This window comes from Balaenoptera musculus, chromosome 2 (genome assembly GCF_009873245.2).
Source record: "Balaenoptera musculus isolate JJ_BM4_2016_0621 chromosome 2, mBalMus1.pri.v3, whole genome shotgun sequence".
NCBI lineage: Eukaryota > Metazoa > Chordata > Mammalia > Artiodactyla > Balaenopteridae > Balaenoptera > Balaenoptera musculus.
Genome location: NC_045786.1, coordinates 133,381,003 through 133,408,889, shown reverse-complemented (window position 1 = coordinate 133,408,889; position 27,887 = coordinate 133,381,003). Strand labels below are relative to the sequence as shown.

The following is a 27,887-nucleotide window of genomic DNA, read 5'->3' as shown; positions in this document are numbered from 1 at the left end:
AAAATGTCTACAAATAATAAATGCTGGAGAGAGTGTGGAGAAAAGGGAAACATTCTACATTGTTGGTGGGAATGTAAATTGGTGCAGCCACTATGGAGAACAGTATGGAGGAGGTTCCTTAAAAAACTAAAAATAGAGTTACCATATGATCCAGCAATCCAACTCCCAGACATGTATCTGGAAAAGATGAAAACTCTAATTCGAAAGATACATGCATCCCAATGTTCATAGCAGCACTATTTGCAAGAGCCAAGACAAGGAAGTAACCTAAATGTCCATCGACAGATGAATGGATAAAGAAGGTGTGGTATATACAATGGAATATTACTCAGCCATAAAAAAGGATGAAATATTGACATTTGCAGCAACATGGATGGACCTAGAGATTATCATACTAACTGAATTAAGTCAGACAGAGAAAGACAAAATGATACCATTTATATGTGGAATCTAAAAAAATGACAAAATGAACTTATTTACAAACAGAAATAGACTCAAAGACATAGAAAACAAACGTATGGTTACTAACAGGGAAAGTGAGTGGGGAAGGGATAAATTAGGAGTTTGGGATTAACAGATACACACTACTATATATAAAATAGATAAGCAACAATGACCTACTGTATAGCACACAGAACTATATTCAATATCTTATAATAATCTATAATGGAAAATAATCTGAAAAAGAATATAAAGTATATATATAAACTATATATATAGTATAACTGAATCACTTTGCTCTACACTTGAAACTAACACAACTTTGTAAATCAACTATACTTCAATTAAAGAAAAAAAAGAGCAGATGGAATAAAAATATTTTAATCACAATAATTAAAATCATTTAAAATGCTTTTGCTAAAATTAAGAAACATCTTTCCCAAACAGAAAAAGTCCTGAAAACCAGAAACTGGGATGGGGGGTGGGTAATGTTTAAAACGAAGCAGCACTTAGAAACATATCAGCAGCTTTCGTATATCAGAGACTTGTAAGTGAACATCAGAAACAAATTATGATCCAGAGCACAGCATTTTTCTTCTTCCTGTTTAATGGGAACTATTACAAGCAGACATGTCTAAAAGGCCATAGCAAAGAAAAATAGGTTCTAAAGTGAAACCTAGAGCATTTCAGTAACCAGTATCTGAGTGAAGCTTGAGGAGCTGTGACATAAGAAGAAACATGTGTGGACACATTTCTGAGTTTCCACAGGTTCTTGAATCTTCTATCTTTAGTGAGAAAAAACACTCAGACTCTCTCTAAGTTCCCCCGACAATGGGTCCTACTAGAAGTTTAAGGAATTCTAAATTGCTCTTCAGTAATTCTCAACCTTGAGTGCACATTAAAATCATCTGGGAAGGTCTTTTTTCTTTTTTCATACCAATGCCTGGGTCCCACTCAGATCAATTAAATCAGAATCCCTGGATATGGAAACCAGGCATTTTTAAAGCTCCCAGAGGTTCTACTGTGCAGCCAGGGCTGAGACTCACCAGAAAATGCTGAGAAAAGTCAAGGATGACTATAGTTACTGTTTGAATTTTAGTTGTCACAGAAAAAATTTTTCAGAGAGATAAATGTCTTTGCTAATGCTAGGCTGCCCTCTTTCTTATATGCTTACTGTCCAGTGTAGGATGCTTATTAAACCCCTCAAGATAATGACATACACCATTAATTGAGCACTTATGTGGTGCCAGGCACCATGGTGGGTGCTACTCCCAACATAATTGATAATCCCCAGTATCCTGCAAACCAGGTATTAAACCCATTTACCCAGGCAGCTGTGAAGGAGGGGTTTATTTGCCCCATCACAGACCAAGGTGAAGAAACTGGAATTAGAACATACATGTGTCTGATTACAAAGCCATGTTTTATTTTCTTTTAATTTTATGTATTTATACTTTTAAAGTTAATCCAGTCACATTTCAGAGGTTTATACACTATAAAGATTTATAAGGTGTACATGTAAGGTATATAAAAATCCACAGTAAATACAGTCATACCTAACTCCTATCACTCAACCTCTCTATCACCTAGCCACTCAATCTCCCTCCTTGGAGACCAAGTTAGCTGTTTTTTGTCTATCCTTCCAAATATATTTAATGGATACATAAGCAAATATGTGTATGTAAGCATATATGTATGTACGTGCCATATATTTGGATTCCCACCCACCTCATTTTAAATGATGGTAGCATAATTCATACACTATATTGCACATGGCCTTTTTCACTTTAACAATATATCTCAGATATGTGGTATATATATATATATGTATATATATATATATATATATATATATATATACACACATAATGGAATATTACTCCGCCATAAAAAAGAATGAAACATTGTCATTTGCAGTAACGTGGACAGACCTAGAGATTATTATGCTTAATGAAATAAGTGAGACAAGACAAATACTGACACCACTTATATGTGGAATCTAAAAAATAATACAAATGAATGTATATATAAAAGAGAAACAGACTTACAGACATAGAAAACAAACTTGTGGTAACCAAAGGGGAGAGGGAAGGGAGGAGGGACAAATTAGGCGTTTGGGATTAACGGATACAAACTACTATTATAAAATAAATAAGCAACAAGGATTTACTGTATAGCACAGGGAATTATACCCAGTATCTTATAATAACCTATAATGGAATATAATCTGCAAAAATACTGAATCACTATCCTGTAGACCTGAAACTGACATAATATTGTAAATCAATTATACTTCAATTTTATAAAATCAGTGAAAAAAACCCCACTAGATCTCAGAGATAATTCCATATCAATACATAAACATTTTAAAATTCTTTTTTGTGCCACCTAGTATTCAGTTGTACTATCAATTTTTTAATCAGTTCCTTACTGAGAGACATTCGATTGCTTCCAATTATTTGCTCTTATAAAAAAGTTGGAATGAATAACCTTGAGCAACTTAATTTCATAACTAAGTACAGATAATTATATCTGTAGAATAAATTTTTAGATGTCAAAAGTTATGCCCTTTCCACTATTCTATGCTGCCTCAGGATTCTAAGAAATAACACAGACTCATGATGATATCCATTTAAGTTATTTTATTTAAAAATGTTACCTAACTACCCAAATTACACTTTTCATTTTAATAAAAAATAAAAAAATTGTTTTCCTGAATATGTTGAAGGACCAAAATAGTCTGAGAGATAGTTTTATGCCAGAGAAAAATGACCTCAAAACCAGTAGCACACATACTGTACTGGCTCTCACTTCACATTCAGAAGGTATCTGCTCCTGAGGATTCTGTGTCCCCCTGGACACTGCTGACGCTCAGAGACTGAGAGCAGTCCTCCAGGTTCACTGAGGGTAGTGTCACGGACATCTTGGCAGATGATGTCTGCGAAGTGAAGAGTGGAACTGCTTCACCACCTGTAAAAAGGAGAAACTCCTTCAGCTAAACAAGTGTACCTGAGTATTTATGTGCCTTAAACTTTCCTAAATAATACTGGGGATCAAAAAAGGACTGCATTTGCAATAATTTCTTTTCTCAAGGTGCTCAGAACTTGTCACAGAGATAAAATACACCCTCCTTTTCACTCCCACCCCTGAACAATTAAGAGACAACATTTTAGAAGTATATGTTATGATCTGAATGTTTATGTCTCCCCAAAATTCATGTGTTGAAATCCTAATGCCTAGTGTGGTGGTATTAAGAAGCGTGGTCTTTGGGAGGTGCTTAGGTCATGAGGATGGAGCCCTCATGAATGAGAGTAGTGCCTTTATGAAAGAGGCCCCAGAGAGTTTGCTAGCCCCTTCGACCATGCTAGCCCTTCAACCATGTGAGGACACAGGAATCAGGAAGAGGTGCCTTGATCCTGGATGTCCAGCCTCCAGAACTGTGAGAAATAAATTTCTGTTGTTTAAAAGCCACTCAGTCTATAGCATTTTGTTATAGTAGCCTGAATAGACTAAGACGGTATACAAGTGCCCAAACCTGTGGTACAAATGATAAATGCTAGGTAAGACCAAGTAGGGGAGGCAGTTTGAAATGAAGAATTCATTAATATGTTTAAAAAAACCCAGAGTTGACTACATATGCATATCTATCTGCGTATACCCTAATTCACTCCTCTAAGTTTAAAAAGCACATTGCCTAAGAATGTAAAGAATGCCAACTTGGTACTATTTAAGACCACAAAAATCCTCATTTCAAATTTCATGTACTTACCATATATACATGATAACAAGCATCTTAAAAGTAAATTATCCTAAATAATCTTAAAGACATCTGAGTCAAGAGTCATAGTAATTTTTCTAAAACTCCTTTATACTTTTAAAATAGTTTCCACAGGAATAAAGTGAAATTTTCCATCAAGTTTTTATAGGGACCACAGTAAAAGTAGTCAGTTTTGGAGATTCAATGACGACTCAATAACAGCTGTTCAAGATGATCAAAATACTTGTAAAAGACAAGTTCCTTTCATATTAGGAAGTCTAACAAAGACTATTTTAATATACCATTCCTTTTTGTTACTTGTATCAATTTTTTTTAATAAAAGAGGAAAGGGAAATAAGATTTTGTATAATTATAGCAGTACTACAAACTGTAATGCCACAGCACAATCCTTTAAGAAGAAAGCAATTATTATATCAATTTAAATAGAACAAATATTTTAAATAGGAAAAGACTTGTTGAAATTTAGCTCTGTCAGGATATGATAAAAACTAAAATTAAGAAACTTATGGTTTATTCAGTACTTGTAGTCCCTGTGTCTGGAATGATGCCAAACACATTTTAAATGCTGAAAAAATATATATTAAATAAACATTCAAGGGACTTCCCTGGTGGGGCAGTGGTTAAGAATCTGCCTGCCAACTCAGGGGACATGGGTTCAAGCCCTGGTCCGGGAAGATCCCACGTGCCTTGGAGCAACTGAGCCCGTGCACCACAACTACTGAGCCTGTGCTCTAGAGCCCGCGAGCCACAACTACTGAGCCCACACGCCACAAGTACTGAAGCCCGCGCACCCTAGAGCCCATTCTCCACAAGAGAAGCCACCGCACTGAGAAGCCCGCACACCGCAACAAAGAGTAGCCCCCGCTTGCTGCAACTAGAGAAAGCCTGAGCGCAGCAACAAAGACCCAACGCAGCCGAAAATAAAAATAAATTTTAAAAAGAAATAAATTTTAAAAAAAGAAACAATAAGAACTTCTTTTAAAAAATGTTCATAGGACATAAGCATTGTTTAAATATTCTGACATTTTACAAAGCCGTGATGCAGAATATACAAAATAACCAAGAGAAGTATCCAAGATCAGAGCTTACCTCGTCAATAAAGTAAAAACCAACACAGGATATAACTAAGGTTTGAGAGCAAAATTAATTTTCAACCTGTAAAATTAAATGTTATCATCTCCCGATTAAGAAAAATTCCATGCTTTGCATTACTTACATATCTGTCAAAAACTACACTGATGCCAGATATTCTTCTTTTCTCTGTTATCCAGTTTCACAAAACTGCTTTACATGTGCCTTTATTTTCTACTCTGCACATTAACTTACTGATTAAATTGTTCAGTGATGTAACAAGAGCTATAACTATTTTTTTTTTGGACGCTGAAGAAGTTTCCAAGTCTCAAGAAACATATTAAATTCAATTATTGTAAAGTTATGCTATTTCTTGTAGTTACTGCCTTATATTTATACAGCAATTAAAATTTTGCAAAGATCTTTTGCCTATCATTTTATCTCATCCTAACAGTAATTCTGGGAGGCAGACAAGGTTAAGGTAATTGAGGCACAGAGATGTCAGAGTGGGCTTTTCCAAAAGCATATGCTCACTAACTAAACATCTATACAAGCCTACTGTATGTGTGGAGCTAAGATGGTGTTGAGAAGATGATACACAGGTGAAAATGAAATAGTCCTCAACTTCAAGAAGCTTAAAACCTAGTAGTGGACAAACGTAAAATAGGTAGCTAGTGGGAAGCAGCCGCATAGCACAGGGAGATCAGCTCGATGCTTTGTGACCACCTATAGTGGTGGGGGAGGGAGGGAGATGCAAGAGGGAAGAGACATGGGGACATATGTATATGTATAACTGATTCACTTTGTTATAAAGCAGAAACTAACACACCATTGTAAAGCAACTATACTCCAATAAAGATGTTTAAAAAAATTAAAAATAAAAACAGCATCCTAGTAAAACTGGAAAAAAAAACAAACACCTAGTAGTGGAGATAAACATGTAGAGGAATACTTGGTTTAAATTAGGTGGAAGTAGCAGTTAAGCTAGGACTTAAAAGATGTGGAAGGCAATGAAGAAAAAGAGAACAAAATAAATGATGACAGAAATAAGAGAAGGACAAAGAAAGGTGAATAAAGAGAAAATAGAGGAACACAAAAGGGAAGTGTTAGATAAGTAGGAAGAGACCCAAGAATGAAGAGTCACACAAGGTTTTCAAAAGAGTCTAGTATAATTCAACTAATTCGTAATTGGTAGAGCTGAGACTACAGCTCACTGCTTTTTGCCTGATACCAAATACCTTAATTATCCACATAAAAAATTAGTACTTCTAAAGGTTGTTGAGGGAAATTCCATTTTACTAGTGGTATGTAATGGTAGCAGGCAGCTAAGGAGAGGAGCAGTGATGAAGTTTCAAGCACAAGTCCCTTTATGATCAGTCAAGTCTGGGCTCCAAATGAGGCCTGTTGTTCAGTCACCTGGGAATGGTCCCATCAAGACTGTCAGTGTGAGGTTTTCATGTGGGAAGGAGTAAAAGAGGAAGGGGGAAGAGCCTGGATTCCGTAAGAGGGCAGTGCTAGGCTCATCCATTTGTTAACTCAATAAATATCAACTAAGCACCTATGTGCCAGGCACTGTTCTAGACTCTGGAGATTTCGGCAGTGAAGAAAACAAAGGCTCTAATCTCACTGACATCATATCCCAGCGGGATGTGAAGGGCAAATGACAAACAAGTAAGGACACAAACATATATTATGTCAGGTGGTGATGAGTGCTATAATGAAAAATAGGTAAGGGGTACGAAGGAGAATGAGTGATAAGGGACTTTCAGAAAGTTACATAACTTCTCTAAACCCTCATTTCCTCATCTACAAAATAAAGGTAAGAGTACCTACCTCAGAGGGTTTTATGCGGATTAAATGGGATAATGCATATAAAGTGTTTTGAATAGTGCTGGCAAATAAAAAGCACTTAAAACAGATTAGCACTTACTTTTATGGAACTGGAAAGAAATTATCCTAAGAGGCAATGACCCTCAGAGTGGGCTGCAAAAGGCAGTTGACTTAGGAGAGAGGTATAAGAATGTGTCACTGAAATACACTAAGAAAAAAACCCCACAGCTTTAGAAGGCCTCCAAATAATTATGCTACTTTTAACTCTAGTAACTGAGTTTTAATCAATGAGTTATATTAATAAAATGCATCACCTTATCTAAAGGTGTTTGTTAATGTACATTTTGGAAAGGTTTTTTGAAGCGCTCATTTACACAAGCTAAACAGTCACAGTTTTAGAGCTTTAAAAGAGAATTTTTTAGACTGGAAACTTTTTTTCAAGAGCATCACTGTTAACAGGCAAAAAGAGTCACATTCATATCCAGTTATGGTCCTCACAGAGTTTAATTTTTTTTAAAGAAAAGATATAATATCTTAATAAATCATCATTAAAGCAAACATAAATTTTCTACCTATATTAAATGTAGTTTGATGCTTTCAAAGTTTGACTTTTTAACTTTCCACAGTCATGTCATTACTCTATGATGTAATTGTTTCAACAGCTGTTTTCAGATTTGTTTTTAAAGAAGGGAGACTATTCCTTGATTCCGTGGGTAGGCAGTACGTCATTTAACCTGGCATGCATTTAAGCGGGAGATGTCACTGAGCGAGACCATGTATTTGAAGCATCCTAAGTCGTATTTATAAAACTCTTTAGACATTTGAAATTCAATTTTTTTGCTTTAAAAATATTTAAAATTCATAAAGAAATTTTGTTTTCTGTTCTTTGATTGTAAGACTAAGAAACAAAAAATCTAAAACTAATTTATTCTAAGCAATAAAGTAATAATACAGGATTTTTTATGTCCATTTAAGAATTTGCCTATCATATGTGTATTTTTAAAAATACATATACATAACTTTCTAAAAGCTTTTTAGGTTTAGATAATCCATTTCATCAGCAGGTTTTAGATTCTGACTCTAATCTTCAAACAGTTGGTAACCCATTATTATGTCTCTGTTATTTGCAAACTGAGAGGAATCCAAACAAAGCAGTCTCTCCTAAAACAACAGGAGGCAAGCAGAGAAAAGAAGTAAAAAATTCCACAGTAACTTCACAGAAGAATGCAGCACCGCACACTCCTCACTCAGATTCAGTAACTGCACATGGCATAAGCCACAGAAACTTATGGGATTCTTCTAGGAGTTGATGAATAGATAGTATAGTGACTTTAAATTGCCTGGATTTGGGTATTTCTACATGCAGATCAAGATGAGTTTCTTACACACTGCACATTTAAAAATAAAATTAAAAAGGAAACAAAGGTAATAATCTTTCATCAAGTACCCGAAGGATCTGAATCCCGAGTCCATGGATGGGTGACCCGGGACCTATCTGTGAATACCCTGAAACCATATGCAAATTATTTTCATGTAAGTACAGTTTGGAAGGGAGGCAGGTAGTCATAGCTATCAATGTCTCTAAGGGGTCTGCGGACCCTGAATACTCAAGAACATGTACAGATGAATTACACTCTCTGAGTTGTTTTCCCAGCCGTAGTGGTGAAATACAGGGGTTCCTCTCCTGTTAACTGCGGATGCCTTATTCTCTGAAAGCAACGCTACTGCAGCACTTAGGAGACTGCACTGTAATTATTTATGTGTCTGTCACTTCCACTGGACAATATATTCCTTAAGAGCATGGATTGCGACTTGCACTCATTGTCTTCCAAGTGACTAGTACAGTAGGTACACACTAAGTATCTGGGACCTTATCGTCTTGTATTACTGTTATTTGCTTGTGGGTCTGTTGCTCCTGTTAAATGTGCCCCCTGAGGACAACGACTTTGTCTTGTTTACCTCTGCATTCTACAAAGTTGTAGCATAATGCTAGGTACACATTGGGCCTTAAAATGATTGCTGAACCAAACTGATTTGTTTCTACCTAGAGAGTCTGTGGTTCCTCATGGCTACCAGCTTGCTTAGACTCACGCTGACCAGATCCAGTCTTTAAAATCAACCCTGAGTTCCAGCAACACAGTTGCTTCCCAGCTGTCTATGAAAATGTTACAGTATTTCAGCTGTGTTTTACTGAGTTCTTGAAGCATTTTTTTCCTGTCCACCCTGGGTTCATCTACACTTGCTTAAATTCCTTGTTTAAGCAGCTGCTAAACTATCCTGCTGTATTCAATTCTCCTCGCATACTTAACCCAGCCCTACAGATTTTGCAACATCATAGCTTCAGTGCTTGAGAACAAATACTACAAGCCTTGATGAAGAAGATGCCTGGTCATTTGATGTTAAGTATATAGTATGTAAAATGAGATTTGCCTCTGCTTTACAGAATTAGTCAGTATTAAACATTTCTTTCCTTACTTTCATGTTTAAAAGAGTGCTTTAAAATGTTACTATAGTCTTATCCCAAAATGTGTTTTAGAAATATAAACCCTATTACATTTTTTAAGGTTACTATTCCTTCTGTTTTTTAAGTGAGTTCACAAATGCTTATTTTAAAATTTATAATTTAAGATAAAAATACAGCAGTTCCTATAGGAAGAATAAATGTATTGGCACCTGTAAAAACAAGTCCAAATCTTTTTTTCTCCAAAAAGCAATAGTTAATGTGAAAGATTTGTTTCTTCTTATGCCAGGTTCCAGCTGCTTCACTTTGTTTAAAACTGACTTCAAAGTTTAAACAGTGTCCTGTCCCAACAAATAACCTCCCCCAGATGGAATTATCTCGAGTACTAGCCTCAGTGCTCTGAATACCACACCTGCAGCCTTTTAATTCAACATTTTATAAACTTTCCAAAAGGAAATGATAGATTTTTTTTTTTTTTTTCTCCTAACTTTTGGAGAGTTGAGTTTAGTGCTTGAAGGGAGTTCTATACCTGGGGTGAGTTTATAGATATTTTAAAAGAATAAAAAATTGGAATTATTTTCTCTACTGTGTTGATTATTATGAGAGAAAGAAAGAAGGAAACGAAAAAAATCTGAAACTTTTAAAGTAAAAAAATCTTACCTGTAAATACGGATGTGAGGTACAGATTGGGCTCAATTTGTGTCTGATCCATATCACCTGGTGAAGCTACATTAAAAAAATTTTTTTTCATAAGAAAATCAGTTAAGCATAGAAATAATCATGATTCATTCCTGCTATAAAAAAAAAAAACAAACAAAAAATATCCCCACAAACCAAATGCACTCCCACAGTTACTTTCATAAAACCAGGCAAACAGAAGCCCGACCTTATGGCCTTAATATAAAGAAGGAAGATAAACAGCTGAATTTTAATGACCGCCAATAGAATAATACTTTACCTAATAGATTATTATCTTTATGCCTCGAAGATTAGGGAAAGGGGGAAACCAAGGATCATGAAAGAATTTGCACAATTATTTGTGTTTTAATAAGAGAAACTCATGGGCCATTTCTCTCCAAGGCTAAAAGTTTTCACAGTTCTCTTCCTTAAGGATTTAATCATTATAAAAAGAAGTTTAGAATTCCCCTTCTCCCTAGGCCAGCCTGTGGCATATTACCCACGACAATCCATGTGAAAAAAACCAGTAAGGTGTCAGGGAGCACAGAAGAGCACTACCCTGTTAAACCAAGCCAAATTTAATATTAAAATGAAAACAGGCTGGGGAAAAACTCTTTTATAGCTAGAGAATATAAAGCCGAGAAAAGTAAATAACTGAAGAGAGAAACCTGTGGTACATATAGTTCTCAGGCCAAAAGATACCCTGGGTGCCTAAGGCATATGCCCCAGTTGATGGCATGCTGTTAACCTATGCCTCTGAAATATAGTCAGTTACTCTTAATAACCACTGTTATTCAGAATGATCAGAAAAAAATTTACAGTACGGTATAATCAGTATTTTCTGATTTTCTCTAAGATAAAAATCAGTCATCTCTCAAGCTTCCTTTATTTCACGAAAATTTCAGGTGGATTTAAAAGAAGATAATTAAATGAAAATGATTTTAAGCATTACATAGTTCACTAAGCCAAGCAATATATTCCCACTGGTGACAAACATTCATGTTAAACTATTGTAGTTACGCTGTAGGAAACACAGATTTAAATGCTAAAAATTAAATGCATAATAGTTTGTACCTCTTAATCCCCTACACCTATATTGCCCCTCCCCTCTCCCCAACGGTAACCCACTAGTTTGTTCTCTGTATCTGTGAGTCTGTTTCTTTTTCGTTATATTCACAAGTTTATTGTATTTTTTAGATTCCATGTATAAGTCATATCATACAGTATTTGTCTTCTCTTGTCTGACTTATTTCACTTAGCATAATACCGTCCAAGTCCATCCATGTGGTTGCAAATGGCAAAATTTCATTCTTTTTTATGGCTGAGTAGTATTCCACTCTGTGTGTGTGTGTGTGTGTGTGTGTGTGTGTGTGTGTGTGTGTGTGTGTGTGTACACCACATCTTTTTTATCCATTCATTTGCTGAGGTACAAACTATTATGTATAAAATAAGCTACAAGGGTATATTCTACAACACAAGGAATATAGCCAATATTTAATAATAACTATAAATACATATAAATACAGTATTACCTTTAAAAATTGTAAATCACTATATTGTACACCTGTAACATATAATATTGTACATCAACTATACTTCAATAAAAAACTTAAAGGCAATACAGATCAATGAAGAAAAATAAAAGCTTAAAAAGTATAGTTTTAGAAGAAATATAATTTTATAAGGGTAAATTTGTAGGCAAATACAAATTACTTATACACCGATAATCTGAATTGACCCAAACTGAGCATCTGACTTTGATATTGTTTCTAAAAAAAAGCTTTAAATATATTTTTTAAATCTTTAAAAGCATTAAAAGTGCTTACTATGATGTTACTATTAAACACTATCTACATTCACTTCCCCCTCTGCCTTTAAGTTTCTGAGTGTTAGCGGTGAGAGAAGTTACTGCTAGGCACCTTTCAGATTCTATATAGCACCTACAGTACAAACATGGAAGCAAAGGTATCAGTACCACCTCAGAGGCCCCCTCCACTGAAGAACCATTTGTTTGTAGCAAGTAAATTAAATGGCAGTGTTTTCTGAGGTGGTTGCCTGGAAGCCCAGAATTCAAACTAATCTATTGTATTATAGTAAGAAATAAGCAACAGCATCCCTTTCAGACTAAACAAAACTGGGTGGAAACTAAGAAAAAGAAAAAGAAAACCTACCTTAGGTCTAGCTAGGGTTCAGTTAAAAAAATTTTTAAAAATACCTTTTATGTGTCCATCATTATTATACTAGGTGTTGTGAAGGCCGCAAAGAGTAAGACATTGTCTCAATCCTCTTAAACTGGAGGACTTCCCTGATGGCACAGTGGTTAAGAATCCACCTGCCAATGCAGGGGGCACGAGTTCAATCCCGGGTCCGGGAAGATCTCACATGCCATGGAGCAACTAAGCCCGTGCACCACAACTACTGAGCCTGTGCTCTAGAGCCCACAAGCCACAACTACTAAGCCCACGCACAGCAACTACTTAAGTTCACATGCTCTAGGGCCCGTGTGCCGCAACTACTGAGCCTGAGTGCTGCAACTACTGAATCCCGTGCACCTAGAGCCTGTGCTCTGCAACAAGAGAAGCCACCACAATGAGAAGCCTGCACACCACAACAAAGAGTAGCTCCCGCTCACGATAACTAGAGAAAGTGTGCGTGCAGCAAGGAAGACCCAACGCAGCCAAAAAAAAATAAAAATAAAAAATTAATAAAGAAGGTGCTAAATAGTGTACCCGGATACTTTGGAAAAAAGAGCTGTGACACCTTTTTTAAACCAGTGATTTTCAACAGAGAGTTGGGGTAGGAGAAGGGAAAGTCTGAATCACTTCTGGGGCTTTCTCAAACCAACAAGGGCTCCCTTCTATTCTGACAGGCTCACACTCCAAAGGGAATGTATCCCCCAAAGGGAGGTGCTGCTACAATGGAACACTCTTCTAAATTCATAACAACTAAATGGGAATTTTATACACTCCATTTTTTTTCAATAAAAAATGGAGAATGTTTTCTCTAATATTCAGGTCCTTTGCTTAATAAAAACATTTTCTTGAAACTTTCAAAAGCAGCTTATTTTTGCTTTATTAAAAAATGAATTTTAACTAAAAAAATAACAACTATTTCATTAGTCCAAACCAAGTAAATGTTAGTCATCTCTTTATAGCCAACAAAAAGCTACATTATTAGTAAAATTGTCTAAATTAAAATAACATACAAAATCTGTTATTTTTTTAAAGGAATGTCTCCAATAAGCCACTTCATAGGCTGAAGTAAAATTACCGCAATGCCAGATTTCCTTAAAGGACAAGAAAATAAATGGTTCCCTCCATTATCTTTCTTCATTTTCCCTAAGATGCCTACTTCAGTTCTTTGTATATAGTTGTTCAAGAAATATCCAGCTGACCAATGTTTCTGAAAACTTTATATGGAACGGATATAATACCCTGTGATCTTTTATTGATCATTTTCTAGAAAAAATTGCTTCTTTTCCGTTCATTCTATACTGTGGTATGCAAGATAAAAACATTTTTGGCAAGTAAATAACAACCAGACACTCTTATTAGAGAGAAAGCTGTAAGCTCGAGGCTAAAAGCACAGATTTAGAAGCTAAGCTACCTGAATGCAAATCACAGTGCCAACCACTGTGAGACCGGGAGAAATACGACACTCCGTGAAGTATCGCCACTTTGTGCTTCTATTTCCTCTTCTAGCTCATAGGTTTCTAACGATCATTAACCGGAACAATATATGTAAATAACTTAGAGCAGTGCCTACAGAGGCACTCAATAGATGGTAGTTGTATTATTATTTAACCTATGATTATTTTCTAACTTTTCCCAATTGACAAAAAATTGATCTCATTAAGGCAATCTTTTCAAAATATATTTTGACAGGGAGACTTTTGGTTTAAGATCACATATTACAGCAGTAGAACGATAAGGGATCTCAGAGATGATCTTATCCTTACTAATAAGGAAATCGTGATTCAGGAAGGTTCACTGACAAAGAAATCAATGTCACAAATTAGTAGTAGGAACTAAAAACCCATAGAAAACAGTTCTTTCCCCACCACCCAACATTTCATACTCTTCTACCAAGATGTATCTTCAGATATTGAGACCTGTAAGAATAATCAGAAATGATCTGTTCTACTTTTTAAAAATTTGTCAAGGAAGGAAGTATATAGTATGTTGAAGAGCATAGCCTTTGATTTCAGAATTGGACTTGGTTTGACTCCTAGCTCTATCATTTATTAGCTGTGTAACCTTGGGCAAAATATGTAACCTCTCTGAGTCTCAGGTTCCTCAAATATGAAATGAGACGACTATTACCTACCTAATTGGATTGATTAAGGATCTTAGCAGAGTGCATCACATAAAGGAAGTAAACATAGATGGCAGCTATTACATATTGTCATTGCGGTTATTATAACTATAAACAAAACTCTCCTGTACCAAAACTGGGGGAGAATCTTTATTTCTACAATGACTTCTCCTAATGGTTAAAAAAAAAAGGCCACCATGTCAATATCAGAGTTGACTATTCTCGTTTTTTCCTGTAGCTGCCTCATAATTGTCACTTGCTGGTGATAGGGTTTACTGTAAGTGTGAATATTGTGCTCTGCAGGTGAGGATTAAGGTAGCAAACACAACTTACACCATGGCCAATGTGCTTTGAAAACTGCTATCAAGTTTGTTGGTTCTTACACTTCCTCATCCCGCTGTTCAAAACTGAGGGAAACATAATACTCATTGGTATTTAAGTGAAAGAATGAGAAGAGAACATTTCTAAATATTTTATCTATAAATTTCTATTAACATTTCTGTGGAAATTGTGAGTGGATAATATTGACTAAAAATTGAGTCATAAATTACCTATGAATATAATTTATCCTTCTACCTTTACCACAAAGGCAAACGTGTTAACCTTTATTTAAATGTTTAAAGTACCACAAAATAAAAACAAATGTTCTTAGATTTGGAAATAGATTCCAAGGCTGGGAAAGCAGGGATACTGCTGAAAAAGCTTTAAATGAGGGCACACCAACGGTACTGGGATTGTACCACTTGTACACTATGCTTCTTCCAAAACACTCACCGTATTTTCAGTACTTTAACTTATTTTAAATGGTCATTCAAAATCTTGTAGCTATTTTGCAAATATGTTCCTATAAAAGGGTTTCATCTTCAAGAAATTCATGGAAAGACTCTGACAAGTACAGGTTTCTGGTAACTGACTGTACTGCTGAACTGAATGAATAAGCATTTTCAGAACTCTAATGAAAAACTGATGAACTCATAAAAGTGCTAACAAAAGATCAAGATGAAAAAAAAATTAATTACATGGGACTGAGTGAACTGATGAGGATGAGTATAATTTTTGTGACTTTCTGTCTGAATTTAAAAAAAAAAAAATCCCACAAGGACTCAGATCAAAGAATATACAAATCAATTTTCGCTGCAAAGTAAAGGAGCTGTTACAGTGGAGGATTACTGGACTGAATGTCAATATTATGACATAGTATGAGTGTGTTTCATGTTTGGTAATTGCAACCATTGTTGCTTTTGTTGTGGTCATCCATGTACAATGCTTGGTGTCAGTCTATTTATGTCTTGTAAAAATAAAATACAGTGTGTGTGTGTTGTGAATAAAAAAAAAAAGTTCAAAAATAAATAATAAATAAATAAAAACAAAAAAAACAACAAAAAAAAGACGTAGACATAGAGAATGGACTGAGAACACGGGGAGGGTGAAGTGTAAGCTGGGATGAAGTGAGAGAGTGGCATGGACATGTGTACACTACCAAATGTGAAATCGATAGCTAGTGGGAAGCAGCCGCGTAGCACAGGGAGATCAGCTCGGTGCTTTGTGACCACCTAGAGGGGTGGGATAGGGAGGGTGGGAGGGAGGGGAGACGCAAAGAGGGAAGAGATATGGGAACATATGTATATGTATATGTATAACTGATTCACTTTGTTATAAAGCAGAAAACTAACACACCATTGTAAAGCAATTATACTCCAATAAAGATGTTAAAAAAAAAAAAATCAAAAAAAAAAAAAAAGAAATAAATTTATTTATTTATTTAAAAAAAAAAAAAAAAAAAATCTTGTAGCTATATGGTGCCAATTTGAAAGTAACCATGTTGTATTTCAAAAAGTGGTATTTATAAAAGGATAGGAACCTGGGCTTTATTTTCCTACTCTTGTATTTAAAAAATTTTTATTTTTGGTTGAAATCTACATCTTCTGCTCTGTAATACTATCTTTAGTAAGAATCATTAGTATAGCAATACTTAAATCTGTAAATCATTATATTATTGTTTTAAACAAATTCTTTATGTATTTAAGAAAACCATATAGTACTACAGGACTGTTAACTGCAAAAACAAGGATATAAAGATGAAGGCCTCCAAAACATGAATTTTTTTAACCCCCAAAACAAGAGTTTTAAATGAGTGACCATCCAGAATTTGAAACAAATCTATAAGGAGAAATCTAAAATTAGTAGCATTCAGAATAGCTGGTGCTTTTATACTAATTTGAGTTCACTGAAGGAACAAAAAAGGGAATATTAGGAATATTATTAAAGTAGTTAAATATATATAGAAGAAGTTAACACTTTTGAAACAAATAAGTTACTCATTGGCTGCATATCTAATAGGTATACAACTCTTGTCAATAATAGGATTTTCAGAAATAGTATCTTGGCAGCATAAAAGCTTATATTCAAATGCCAGGAAACTGATTGGTAATTCAGAAAATAGATGACCCACCTAACCTGAATGCAGACCATGATTTATTTGAATAATGTACACTCAATTATTCAGGCTCATTAAAAAACCATTTAAGTGCTTGAATGTATTGCTGTGTAGTGTAATGACAGAGAGAGTTCCTGCCTTTCAGGGGCAGGAATGTCTAGAGAGACATTCCAGCATTAAAATCTGGTTGAGAACCGAGAGACGATGTTTTAGTAGACAACTTTATCTACAAGGTGCTTCCTGTTGGTTGAACAGCCTACGACACAGCTACTAAAACAAATTCCTCTCAGATAATTCTTTACAAAAACATGCCATAATGGTTTGAAAACTAAAAGAATCTTAAAAATTACAATAGGTTTGCCTTGTGAAAGAAGCCATACATTCTGTATGATTTCATTTATTTAAAGTACAAAAACAAGAGAACTAATCTATGCTGCTAGAAGTGAGAATAGTGGTTATCCTTTCGGAGGTGGAAGCTGTGTCTGAAAGGGAACGTGAGGGGCTTTGGGGGTGCTGGCAATATTCTGCTTCTTGAGCTACGTATGGGTTTTACAAGTGTGTTCAGTTTTTGAAAATTCTTTCAGCTGTACACTTATGTGTACTTTTCTGTATGTATATTATACTTCCAGAAAAACTTGAGGTTGAAAAAAAACCAATAGGTTAGTTTCATCAATTAAAAGATGATTCCCTTATAGTTTTAAACTGTTTTTCCAATGAATTAAAATGCCAAATAACTAACAGTACTAGGTAGGCTTTCACATCAAGTTAACATCAGCAGCAAGCCACACTGCTGACTAAAGACAAATTCCTTCCTATTTCTTTTCTTAAAATCTTGAAAAACCTGTAAGCTAAAATTATTCAGAAGCAGGAGGTGAGTTTTTGCTTTTGTCGCTGTTGCTTTAGTTTGACTCTCACAAGTCTAGTTTGACTTACTACTTAGGATGCTTGATGTTTACAACAATCACCCACTCAATTTAATTGAAAGCACAAACCAATCTCAGTTTAACTAATCTTGAAAGCATTTCTAAAAGCATTTCTAAAATATTAATACATTCTGGGACTTCCCTGGTGGTGCAGGGGATAAGACTCTGCGCTCCCAACGCAGGGGGCCCGGGTTCGATCCCTGGTCAGGGAACTAGATCCCACATGTATGCCACAGCTAAGAGTTCACATGCCACAGCTAAGGAGCTGGTGAGCCACAACTAAGGAGCCTGCCTGCCGCAACTAAGACCCGGTGCAACCAAATAAATAAATATTTTAAAAAATATTAACACATCCTGTAAAAGCCACTTAATTCCTTATTTTGGATACAAAAAAAATGCTTGCTGTTTCAGTTTATGTCTATAAAGCAATGATATCATAACTACATTTAAACTCAACTATAACTCTTACTCAACAGTAATTCATATAACTTTAATTATGTGAGGCCACAGATTGTTATAGAAGGTCACTATTATCACATTCTTATAAATGATATTTGATAGCTAACAAAGCTGAAGGCAATGTAGGTCCCTAATATAGTTACTTAACAGTTTGAATCTAAGAGCTTCTATAATTTACACACAGAAAATCCATTTTCTGAGATGGAAATTCTCATATGAAAACCTCTCTCAAGTTCTGGCCTGTGACTATCGCTAAAATACAGTGTATTATTGTGTAGTCTTTACAGTGGATTTTGCCATATCTAGTCATTCCTAACTAATTTGGAAACAAAAATTAAATGTGACATAGTGACCAGTTCACTTCCCTCAAGGCCAGACCTGGTAACTTTGGAAAAAGAATGAAAGAATGAAAAATGAGCTTTCAAATACAGGAAGCCACTAGAAAATAAGAACAACACTATTCCATATCCTAAAATTAGAGCTTTAAAGACTTTCTGTTGACTAGTAAGTTTCGGGGTGAGGGGGCAGGCAGGCAAGGGGGAATTTCTGCTCAGTGTACACACGACACCAATGGGAATAAGGGCCAGTCCAAGTTCTATGTTACCATTACTCTGGGTAATAGTTCCAAGCTGTGAGGCACAGCTGTATGAGCCCTGCCAGCAAGGCCATCGCAGCATGCTTTGATAGCATGGGGCCCTGAAGTGTCAGGATATAGAGACGGCAGCAGTTGTTGGCTGTGAAAACAGTCTGATACAAACCAGATGGGAACTTACTAGATGGGCAACACAAAGGAAAACAATTGGCTCATTCAACAAAGTCAGGCCCCTGCCCCAGAGAATTCACAGAAGACAATAACAGTCACCCAGAGTTGATGCAAACAAGAAACGGCCATGTGGTTACAGTTTAAAGAATTGTTTTTCCTCAGACTAAACGAAGTTTTGCTTTCTAATTCTTGTGTTCATTAACTGTAGTTTGGTGTACAGGCCTTTTTGCCAAAGAAAAACATTTCATTTATACAATATATATTTTTGTGACACCAAGAGAAATATATGGCGACGTAGAAATTTTATGCTGCTTCCTGTAAAGTGTTATGAACATAGGTTAAGCTATTTCAAGAAACTGGCAAATTTAGAAAATGATTTATCAGGCTGACACAGTAATTAGAAAATATCCAACATAATATTTCCATGACTTCCTAAGTCTGATTTGTTTTAACATAGGCAGAATAACACGAAGGCAGTAATCACAGACTTTCGGAACTACATTTCTACCTACGCGATTTTTTCCTGACTTTATTAGATGGGACAGTATTATTGCAATTATATTCACAGGAAAAAAGTGCCAGTGTTCTCCATAACCTTACTACCTGAGTCTCATCACACTAAAAAGTACCTGTCCATCTTAAGTTGACAATATAACAGAGATTAACAATTAGATTTTAAGATAACTTTTGGCAATAACATTTCACTTAAAGACTTTGTAGGTATATATTCCACAACAGAGTTGTTTGTTCTGCTATTTTAAAAGATAGTAAATAGCATTCTAGCTTAAAATGATTCACAGGTAACTGCATCTTTTTCCATTGGAAATCCCAGCACAACTTGGGTCTCTGCATTTACTACTAATTTAAAAACACACCCAATGGACTTCCCTGGTGGTCCGGCAGTTAAGACTCTGCACTCCCAATGCAGGGGGCCCGGGTTTGATCCCTGGTCAGGGAACTCGATCCTGCATGCCACGACTAAGAGTCCGCATGCTGCAACTAAAACCCGGCACAGCCAAATAAATAAATAAATAAATATTTAGGGGGAAAGAAACCACACACACACACTCCACCACCCCCAAGAAAGCCTTATATTTGTAATCACTATTTTTAGGTGATGAATAAGGAGCCCATCAAAGAAACTCTGAAAATAAGAGCATTTTTCATGTACATGTTTGAACGTATTTTATAATTAAGTAAACCTGTTTTGTTTCGTAATAAAAAAATTCGTTTCTTAAAAGAGAAGACATGTATCTGTGGAATTGTGAAAATTACTGTGGTACTTGAGACACAACTCAGGTTTCCCAATTTACATTTGCTGCACTAACCCGATTATTTCATTGACTCTTCCCACCCTAAAAACTGAGGCTGAACACGTGAACACATCCTTCCTCAGTCTTCCTAATCTTAATAAATGGCACTATCATTTGCCCAGTAAGTTTCAGACCAGAAATCTAGGAGTAATTAATCCTTGACTCTGCTTTCAATTACATTCCACATCTAATCTGCTTTAATAAGCAATTTTTAAAATAACATTATTCCTCAGCTTTATCAGGTATACGCCATCAGTACATAGCCTGAACCTGACCACTGTGACACCTCCACTAGGGCACAAGCCACCATCACCTCTCATGTGTAATACTGCAACGGTCTTCCAGTTGATCTCCCTGCTTCCACGACTGTCTCCCTATGGTCTGTTCTCCACCTAGAAGCCAGAGGGAACCTTTTAAAAATGTAAATTAGAGTTCGTCATTCCCCAGCTCAAATCCTCCATAGGCTTTTCATCACACTCAGAATGAAATCCAAATTCCTTCCCAGAGTCTGCAGGGCTCGACACGATCTGCCTACATCTCCTATCTCATTTCCTACCACAGCTCCCTTGCACACTCCCCTCCAGCCACACTGGCCTTCTTGCTGTTCTTTGGGCACAACAAGTTCATTCGCACCTTAAAACCTTCATTCTTCCTACTTTTTCTAGATGAAACACTCTTCCCCAAATGTTTGCAAGATTTCTCCTTCCCTTCATTCTATATGGAAATGCCACTCCTACAGAGAGGACTTCCCTAACCACATGATCTAAAGGAACAAACCACTTACTTTGCTTCCTTCACTATTCATCACCCTGCTTTATGTTCTTTTAAACTGATACTAGTAGAAATATTAATACAAATTGACATAGACATTATTTTTAAAATAAATAAAGCAATACCCTTTAAAAATGTTTCGCTTTTTATTTGGAAAGAATTTCATACTTGGAGAAAAATTACAAGAATAGTATAAAGAACACCTATATTTCACTTACCCAGATTCACAATTGTTAACTTCTTCCCCATGTTTTAGATTGGTGTGATATTTCCCCGTGACTACATTCAGGTTATGTGCTCAGATATCCCATCCGGAGGCACACAGTATTCATTTGTTCCTCTATGGCGATACTAATTTTGATCATCCATTCTGGGTACTGTCCTATGTTTTCCCTTTCTACTAAATGAACCAATCTATGAGGAGATACTTTAAGACCATGCAAATATCCTGCTCTTTATTAAAATTTCCCTCTATATTTAGCATTCATTGAAGACCTTTGCCCCATCTAATCTTTGCTAGGATGGTTGCAAAATGCTGACTTTCCAACATTAGTAGTCACTCCACATTTGCCCGTTGACACCTGGCATTCTTCTGTAAACCTTTTATGTTTTTCACAACACTTAATATCATCTGAAATTGCTGTAAATTAATTTACTTTTTTCTATGATGTACACAAGTATGTAAGCCCTGTGAAAGCAAGGATTTCAACTGGTATGTTCACCACAGTATCCCCAAGGTTTGGAACAGTACCCAGCACATAGCAACTACTCAAGAATGAATAGAAAAACGAAGAAAGAAACTGTTAACAAGGCCCTTGCACTAGATGGGAGAATAAGACTACCTAATACATTTGATCCAATAAACATCTACCGGGAGCCTACCATTTAGGGTGCTGTGCTAGAGAGCAGGTGGTGCAGAGATGAATGAACAAGGCCATTGTCTCTAAGAAATTTACTTTCTAGAGAAGGAGAGGCTATAGGAAATAATCCTACAAGGTATGGTGCAAGGGCTAAAAGTGAAGTATATACCAAATAGTACGGGCCCTTCAGCGACACAAAGTGGACCAAGAATGTTTGTTTCTAGGATGGAAAGGTGGTGAAAGAGGGCAAGGGAGGGTACAGTTCCAAGTGAAGACACTGAGAAAGGCATGGCGGAGGGGAGCTTAGGAGATACTGGTAAGTGTAGTAGGATGAGGGTTGAGAAGAAACAGAATTATGAAATGTGTGTGGCCACAAGTGACCTGAAGAATCATCAAGCCCAGCCCTCATTCTGTAGATAAGAATGAACGATCCTGCTTATTCCAACCTCATTCCCCTGACCCCTGCTCTTTCCCCTTCTCCCTTTTCCCTTTCCCCTCTACTATCTCATGTAACCCCACCTTTTCCCTTCCTCCTATTCCCTCCCTTCCTTTCTCTGCACTTACTCTTTTCTTCTCTCAGGATTATATCTTTCTCCCTCTCCCTTTGTCAAGAGTAGAAATGACATGGGATCAAGGCTGCAGGTGGAAGAGTTACCTTTAAGGAGGTTTTAAAAAGCACGGCTCTTTCTTCAACCCAAAAGGGGAAAAAAGTGAAAGGATTAATGTAAAGCCATAAGAAGTTGGAGCTAGAGTAGCTATAAATGAAAGAGTAGAACTTTTGAAACACATTTGAAAGAGTAGAACTTAGAAAAACAAAAGCATATATTAAAAGAGAATTGAGGGGCTTCCCTGGTGGCGCAGTGGTTGGGAATCTGCCTGCCAATGCAGGGGACACGGGTTCGAGCCCTGGTCTGGGAAGATCCCACGTGCTGCGAAGCAACTAAGCTCGTGCACCACAGCTGCTGCGCCTGCACTCTAGAGCCCGCGAGCCACAACTACTGAAGCCCGCGCACCTAGAGCCCACGCTCCAAAACAAAGAGAAGCCACCGCAATGAGAAGCCCGCGCACCGCAACTAGAGAAAGCCCACGCACAGCAACGAAGACCCAACGCAGCTAAAAATAAAATAAATAAATTTATATATATATTAAAAAAAGAGAATTGAGGGGATAAAATTGGGATTAAGGGTTTGGGAAGAAGGGCTGGAATACGTGCTATTTGGAAGCTAAAATCAGTATGAAATTAAAAGAATTACTGGGGAACTGGCCAAAGTCCAGTTCAAGCCGCACAGCACAGTCTGCTAACAGGTTATAATTGCACATATCACATCATCATTCAGAGGATTTCATGACCAGGGAAAAAAATCAGAGACCCCTGAAAGCAGGAGGAATCCAGAATGGGGATTAGCACAGATCAAAGAGACACGCAAGTCTTGGATGGTGATAAGACAGTATTTACATGGGTTAACCATATAGGTCAGGCAAAATATAGGGCCCGGGGAATAGCCAGTCAAGAGAAATAGGACTGAGTAAATGGAAGTCCCAGTACAGGTGGGAGAATGAATACATGACTGAAGTGGCTCCATTAACTGATGCACTAACTACCTCACAATATCAGCTTCCTGTGCCATTATCCAAACCAGCCAGGATAGTTAGGGGAAGAAGGAGAAAAGAAGTAGTAAGTTGTATAATGGATAAGACAACTATCGCTACATACTCCAAGGAGAACTCACTATTCCCCAACATATAGGTTCTTCCACAAATTGAGGTTTCTAAGGAGAAAAGAAAATCTAGAGAAGATGAAAGGCGATAAAAAGCCATCTTAGAAAACTTAGTTCCAGCTAATTAGTACCCTACTACTTCTGAACGACATCATATAAGTCCAGGTCTTCATCTCTTCTATTCCTGAAAGGAGATGACTCTATGTACGAAAGGGAAATAAGAGAGTCAATAACTTGAATTCTCCCTAGACCAGCAATGAGAACTGTTTAAAGACAATCCCCTTAGAATTTCTTATTCTTAAAGACATCATAAACACTGTTCAAAATCAATAAAACTTGCCTAGAAGACTTCATAGTCATAAGCTTAAATTTTAATTTGTCCCTCCCATCTCTAAACAGTGTCTATGATTCTCATTTGTACTTCACTTCTGAATCACTATAGGCTTGCTTTGGTAGAACATGTCTTCAAAAGCTGCCATTAGGCGGCCTGAATTACATGTTTACATATGAATTACATGGTTAAAAATATGGCTTTTACTTCACCAATGTTATTTGTTTTTTGTAGCAAAGGATGATCTTGGGAGATTTTTCCCACTTAAAAAAATGTTTTAATGATTCTGTAATAAAGCTAGTAGTATTAAGCCTACCCAGATGATGTTAGACCTTTGTTTGGAGTGGGGATAGGGAAAAGGCTGAGTCCAAAGGCAAAAATTGAGGGCATTTTATATAAATAAAATCTTATTCTATATAACATCAATAATAACAGTGATAATAGTGGTAAAAAGCAAAATTATTATGGATAAGAAACTTTAAAGTATTAATTTAGTAAAATAAAATATGTAAGTACAATAAAAAGGTGAAAAATGTTTGTCAAGAACACATGAGGAAGGTTTCTAGGAATGACAATGAAATTATATCGCCTTTTGCCATTAGTGTTACAGGGTTTTTGCCCTAAGAAATTTAATCATTTTAATACCTTTATGTGTACCCAATATTGCCCCTAATTTTAATCCTTACTTTTAATCAGGATGCAACAGCTCATAAATGATTACTGAGCTCTTGAGTTATCAGTTTCTCTCTTGGATTAAAAAATGAGAGAATTGCTGACAGAACGCAATTCACCAAAACAGTCACTTGCCAATAGATAGGATTATAGATTGGAAATCATTCTGGTTAATAAGCTTCACTATATTTAATTGTCCAACATGCAAATCAATTTAAAAATTTTGTAAAAAAATTCAAGGTTTTTTTTGTGTTTGTTTTTCTGTTTTGTTTTTTTAACATCTTTATTGGAGTATAATTGCTTTACATTGTTGTGTTAGTTTCTGCTGTATCACAAAGTGAATCAGCTATACATATACTTATATCCCCATATCCCTGTGCTATGCGGCTGCTTCCCACTAGCTATCTATTTTACATTTGGTAGTGTATATATGTCAATGTCACTCTCTCACTTTGTGCCAGCTTACCCTTCCCCCTCCCCATGTCCTTAAGTCCTCAAGGTTTAATAAATATAAATTATCTTAAATATATTCACTGAAGAGTAAAAAAATTTGTTGAAAGTCACTTTACCTCCCTAACACTATATGGAACATGTACCATCTCTAGCATTTTCTCACCAACGTCCTTAAAGCTCAGAACCAATATAGATTCAACGACTATCTGTTAAAGAAGAGCTGATTACAACATGAGTATTCAAAAAAGGAGAGGTGTCCTGGAGACAGTCATGCTAATAATAGCTAATATTTTCACAGCTCTTAATATGTGTCAAGTCCTATTCTAAGTGCACTACTACCTGTCTTCCACTAGGATATCAACCTTCTGGAATAGATACTATATTACAGATGAGAAAAGCACAGAAAGGTTAAGTATCTTGCCCAAGGTCACCAGCTAGTGAATAGCTAGCAGAGTTAGGATTTGAACCCAGGCAATCTGACCCCAGAGTACAAACTGTATGCTGTAGTGCTTCAAATTCTACAGTAGAACAGACATCAGCATGAACATCTGGAGTCATTAAGCAATGTTTCACAAAGGGTGGTCCTTCTTCTTCTGCATCAGAATGACCAGGGGTGCTAGTTTAACATTCAGATTCCCAGGCCCCACCTCAGGCAACCGATCAGAGTCTCACGGTGAAGCCGGGGATCTGCGTTTTAAATTAGAAATGCAAGAGATTCTTAAGTCAAAGTTTGAGAGACAATGTATTAGAGACTAACAAACAATCCAGGAGTAGTGCATCCTACAAGCATAAAAATATTACTTCTCTGTTCTAATTCATTCTGAATTGAAATAATCCAGCTTCTCTTTTATTTAGGGTAGAGCTGGGTTAGTAGAATAATCCATTGTTATCGTGGTTGAAATAGTCTATCTAATTTGTATTTTATTTATATAAAACTAAAATCACAAAAAATTTAAATGATTATTCTGTTGATTGGAAGAAAAGCATCTGTAATGACTGACTTGTCAATGTTGTTAGTTTTACTTGGAGGAGGGCAGTGTAGTATAATAGAAATACTACTACACTAGGAGTAAGAAGATCAGATGCTACCACTAATCAGAATTATGACCTTTGGTTCTTGGGCACAGAGGGATCATCCCCAGTCCAACAAAACCAAAAGTCATAATTCTGATCAGTGGTAGCATCTGATCTTCTTACTCCTAGTTCAGTATTTCATTGATATTAAAATATAAAGATATTATCAAATCTACACTTACCTCTGTGATTATTTTGGAAGGTTAAATTTTGCTTAGTGGCTGTTGAATAAAAAGGCTACTAAGTTTAATGAATAGTTTAAATCATGTTTTACATCAATTTGGTTTCTTAAAAAAACAGCATAAAAACTTTAAAGTCAGGTTTCAGGAAATCTGGCTAAGAACAATGAAAGGGTGGCAGAGGTTTCTGGAATACTGGTGAGTCTTCAAAACAATCCTGGTATATGTATTTGGTGAGACAGGTTTAATATCAAAGACTTGAGAAAAACCTATGTGCTCCATACACAGTGTATAATTAATTCTACAACAATAAGAAAATTAAATAATTTCCACAATTAAAATACTCCTACATAGAAAAAGAAATCACTGTAGCACCAACAAGTGAAAATGTTATGGAAATCCTTGAATAATTTTCAGTGTCTTTTCAAATAGATTTTCCCTATCAATCCTCTTTGCATTTTGCTTATTTTTAGGGAATAGCCTTAGTTAAGCACATTTATCTCCTAGATTATATATATATGTGTGTGTATATATTTCTATTTTTTAAATCAAAGGTGTAAATCCTTTCTTGTAGGAACGAACAGTTGAAATAATAATCTATGACAAAAATTCATTAATGTGCCAGAAGAGTGTCTTTTCTCATATGGTTTATGCTCCCACCTCCATCCATTCAGAAAATATAAGAAATGTATATACATAAAGACAATCAGCAAGTCGACCTAACATACTTGCTGCCATGTGTTTATTTTTTCAGCACTATAAGAAAAAAGTGACAATTTGACAGTATGATTACATAAAGATGTTTGTCTTTTTGAATTTCATAGTATTCTAACATTATTTCTGAGACTCAGTGTTTTAAAGAAATTATTCTTCTCAAACTACGCCCTTTCTTCTTATCCCTTGAGAGCAGATGTTTTGTCTTATCCATCTCTCTAGCTCCAAAGCACCTTCTACAGTCCTTTACACAAAAAGGATGCTAAAAACACTGACCTAAAAATAAATGTACAATGGAACATTATTGAGCCATCAACAGGAATGAAGTAATGACATCTGCTACATGAATGAACCCTGAAAACATGTTAACTTGAAGAAGCAAGACACAAAAACCACATACTGTATGATTCCATTTACATAAAATGTGCTGAATAGGTAAATCCATAGACATAGAAAGTAGACTTGTAGTTGACAGGAACTGGGGGGAGGGGAGAATAGAGAATGAATACGAATGAATATGGGATTTCCTTTTAGGGCAAAGAAAATTTTCTGGAATTTCCATAACTTTTTAAAAATATTAAAAACCACTGAATTGTACACTATAAAAGGGAAAATTTTACGATATCTCAATTTAAAAAAAAAAAAGA

At 35.9% G+C, this 27,887-nt stretch overlaps 1 protein-coding gene across 7 annotated transcripts in view; it reads right to left on the bottom strand.

Annotated features, from left to right (window-relative positions):
• Positions 1–3,073: 3,073 nt before the first annotated feature.
• KIAA0586 (KIAA0586 ortholog) overlaps positions 3,074–27,887 on the bottom strand; it is a 105,822-nt gene continuing 81,008 nt past the window's right edge. For all 7 annotated transcript variants that reach the window (XM_036842470.1, XM_036842467.1, XM_036842471.1 and 4 more), the window contains 2 exons: positions 10,242–10,307; positions 3,074–3,411 (listed from right to left, as the gene is read on the bottom strand). In XM_036842470.1, coding sequence (XP_036698365.1) covers positions 3,260–3,411; positions 10,242–10,307 — 218 coding nt within the window. In that variant the 3' untranslated portion in view covers positions 3,074–3,259. The remainder of the gene's footprint in view (positions 3,412–10,241; positions 10,308–27,887) is intronic.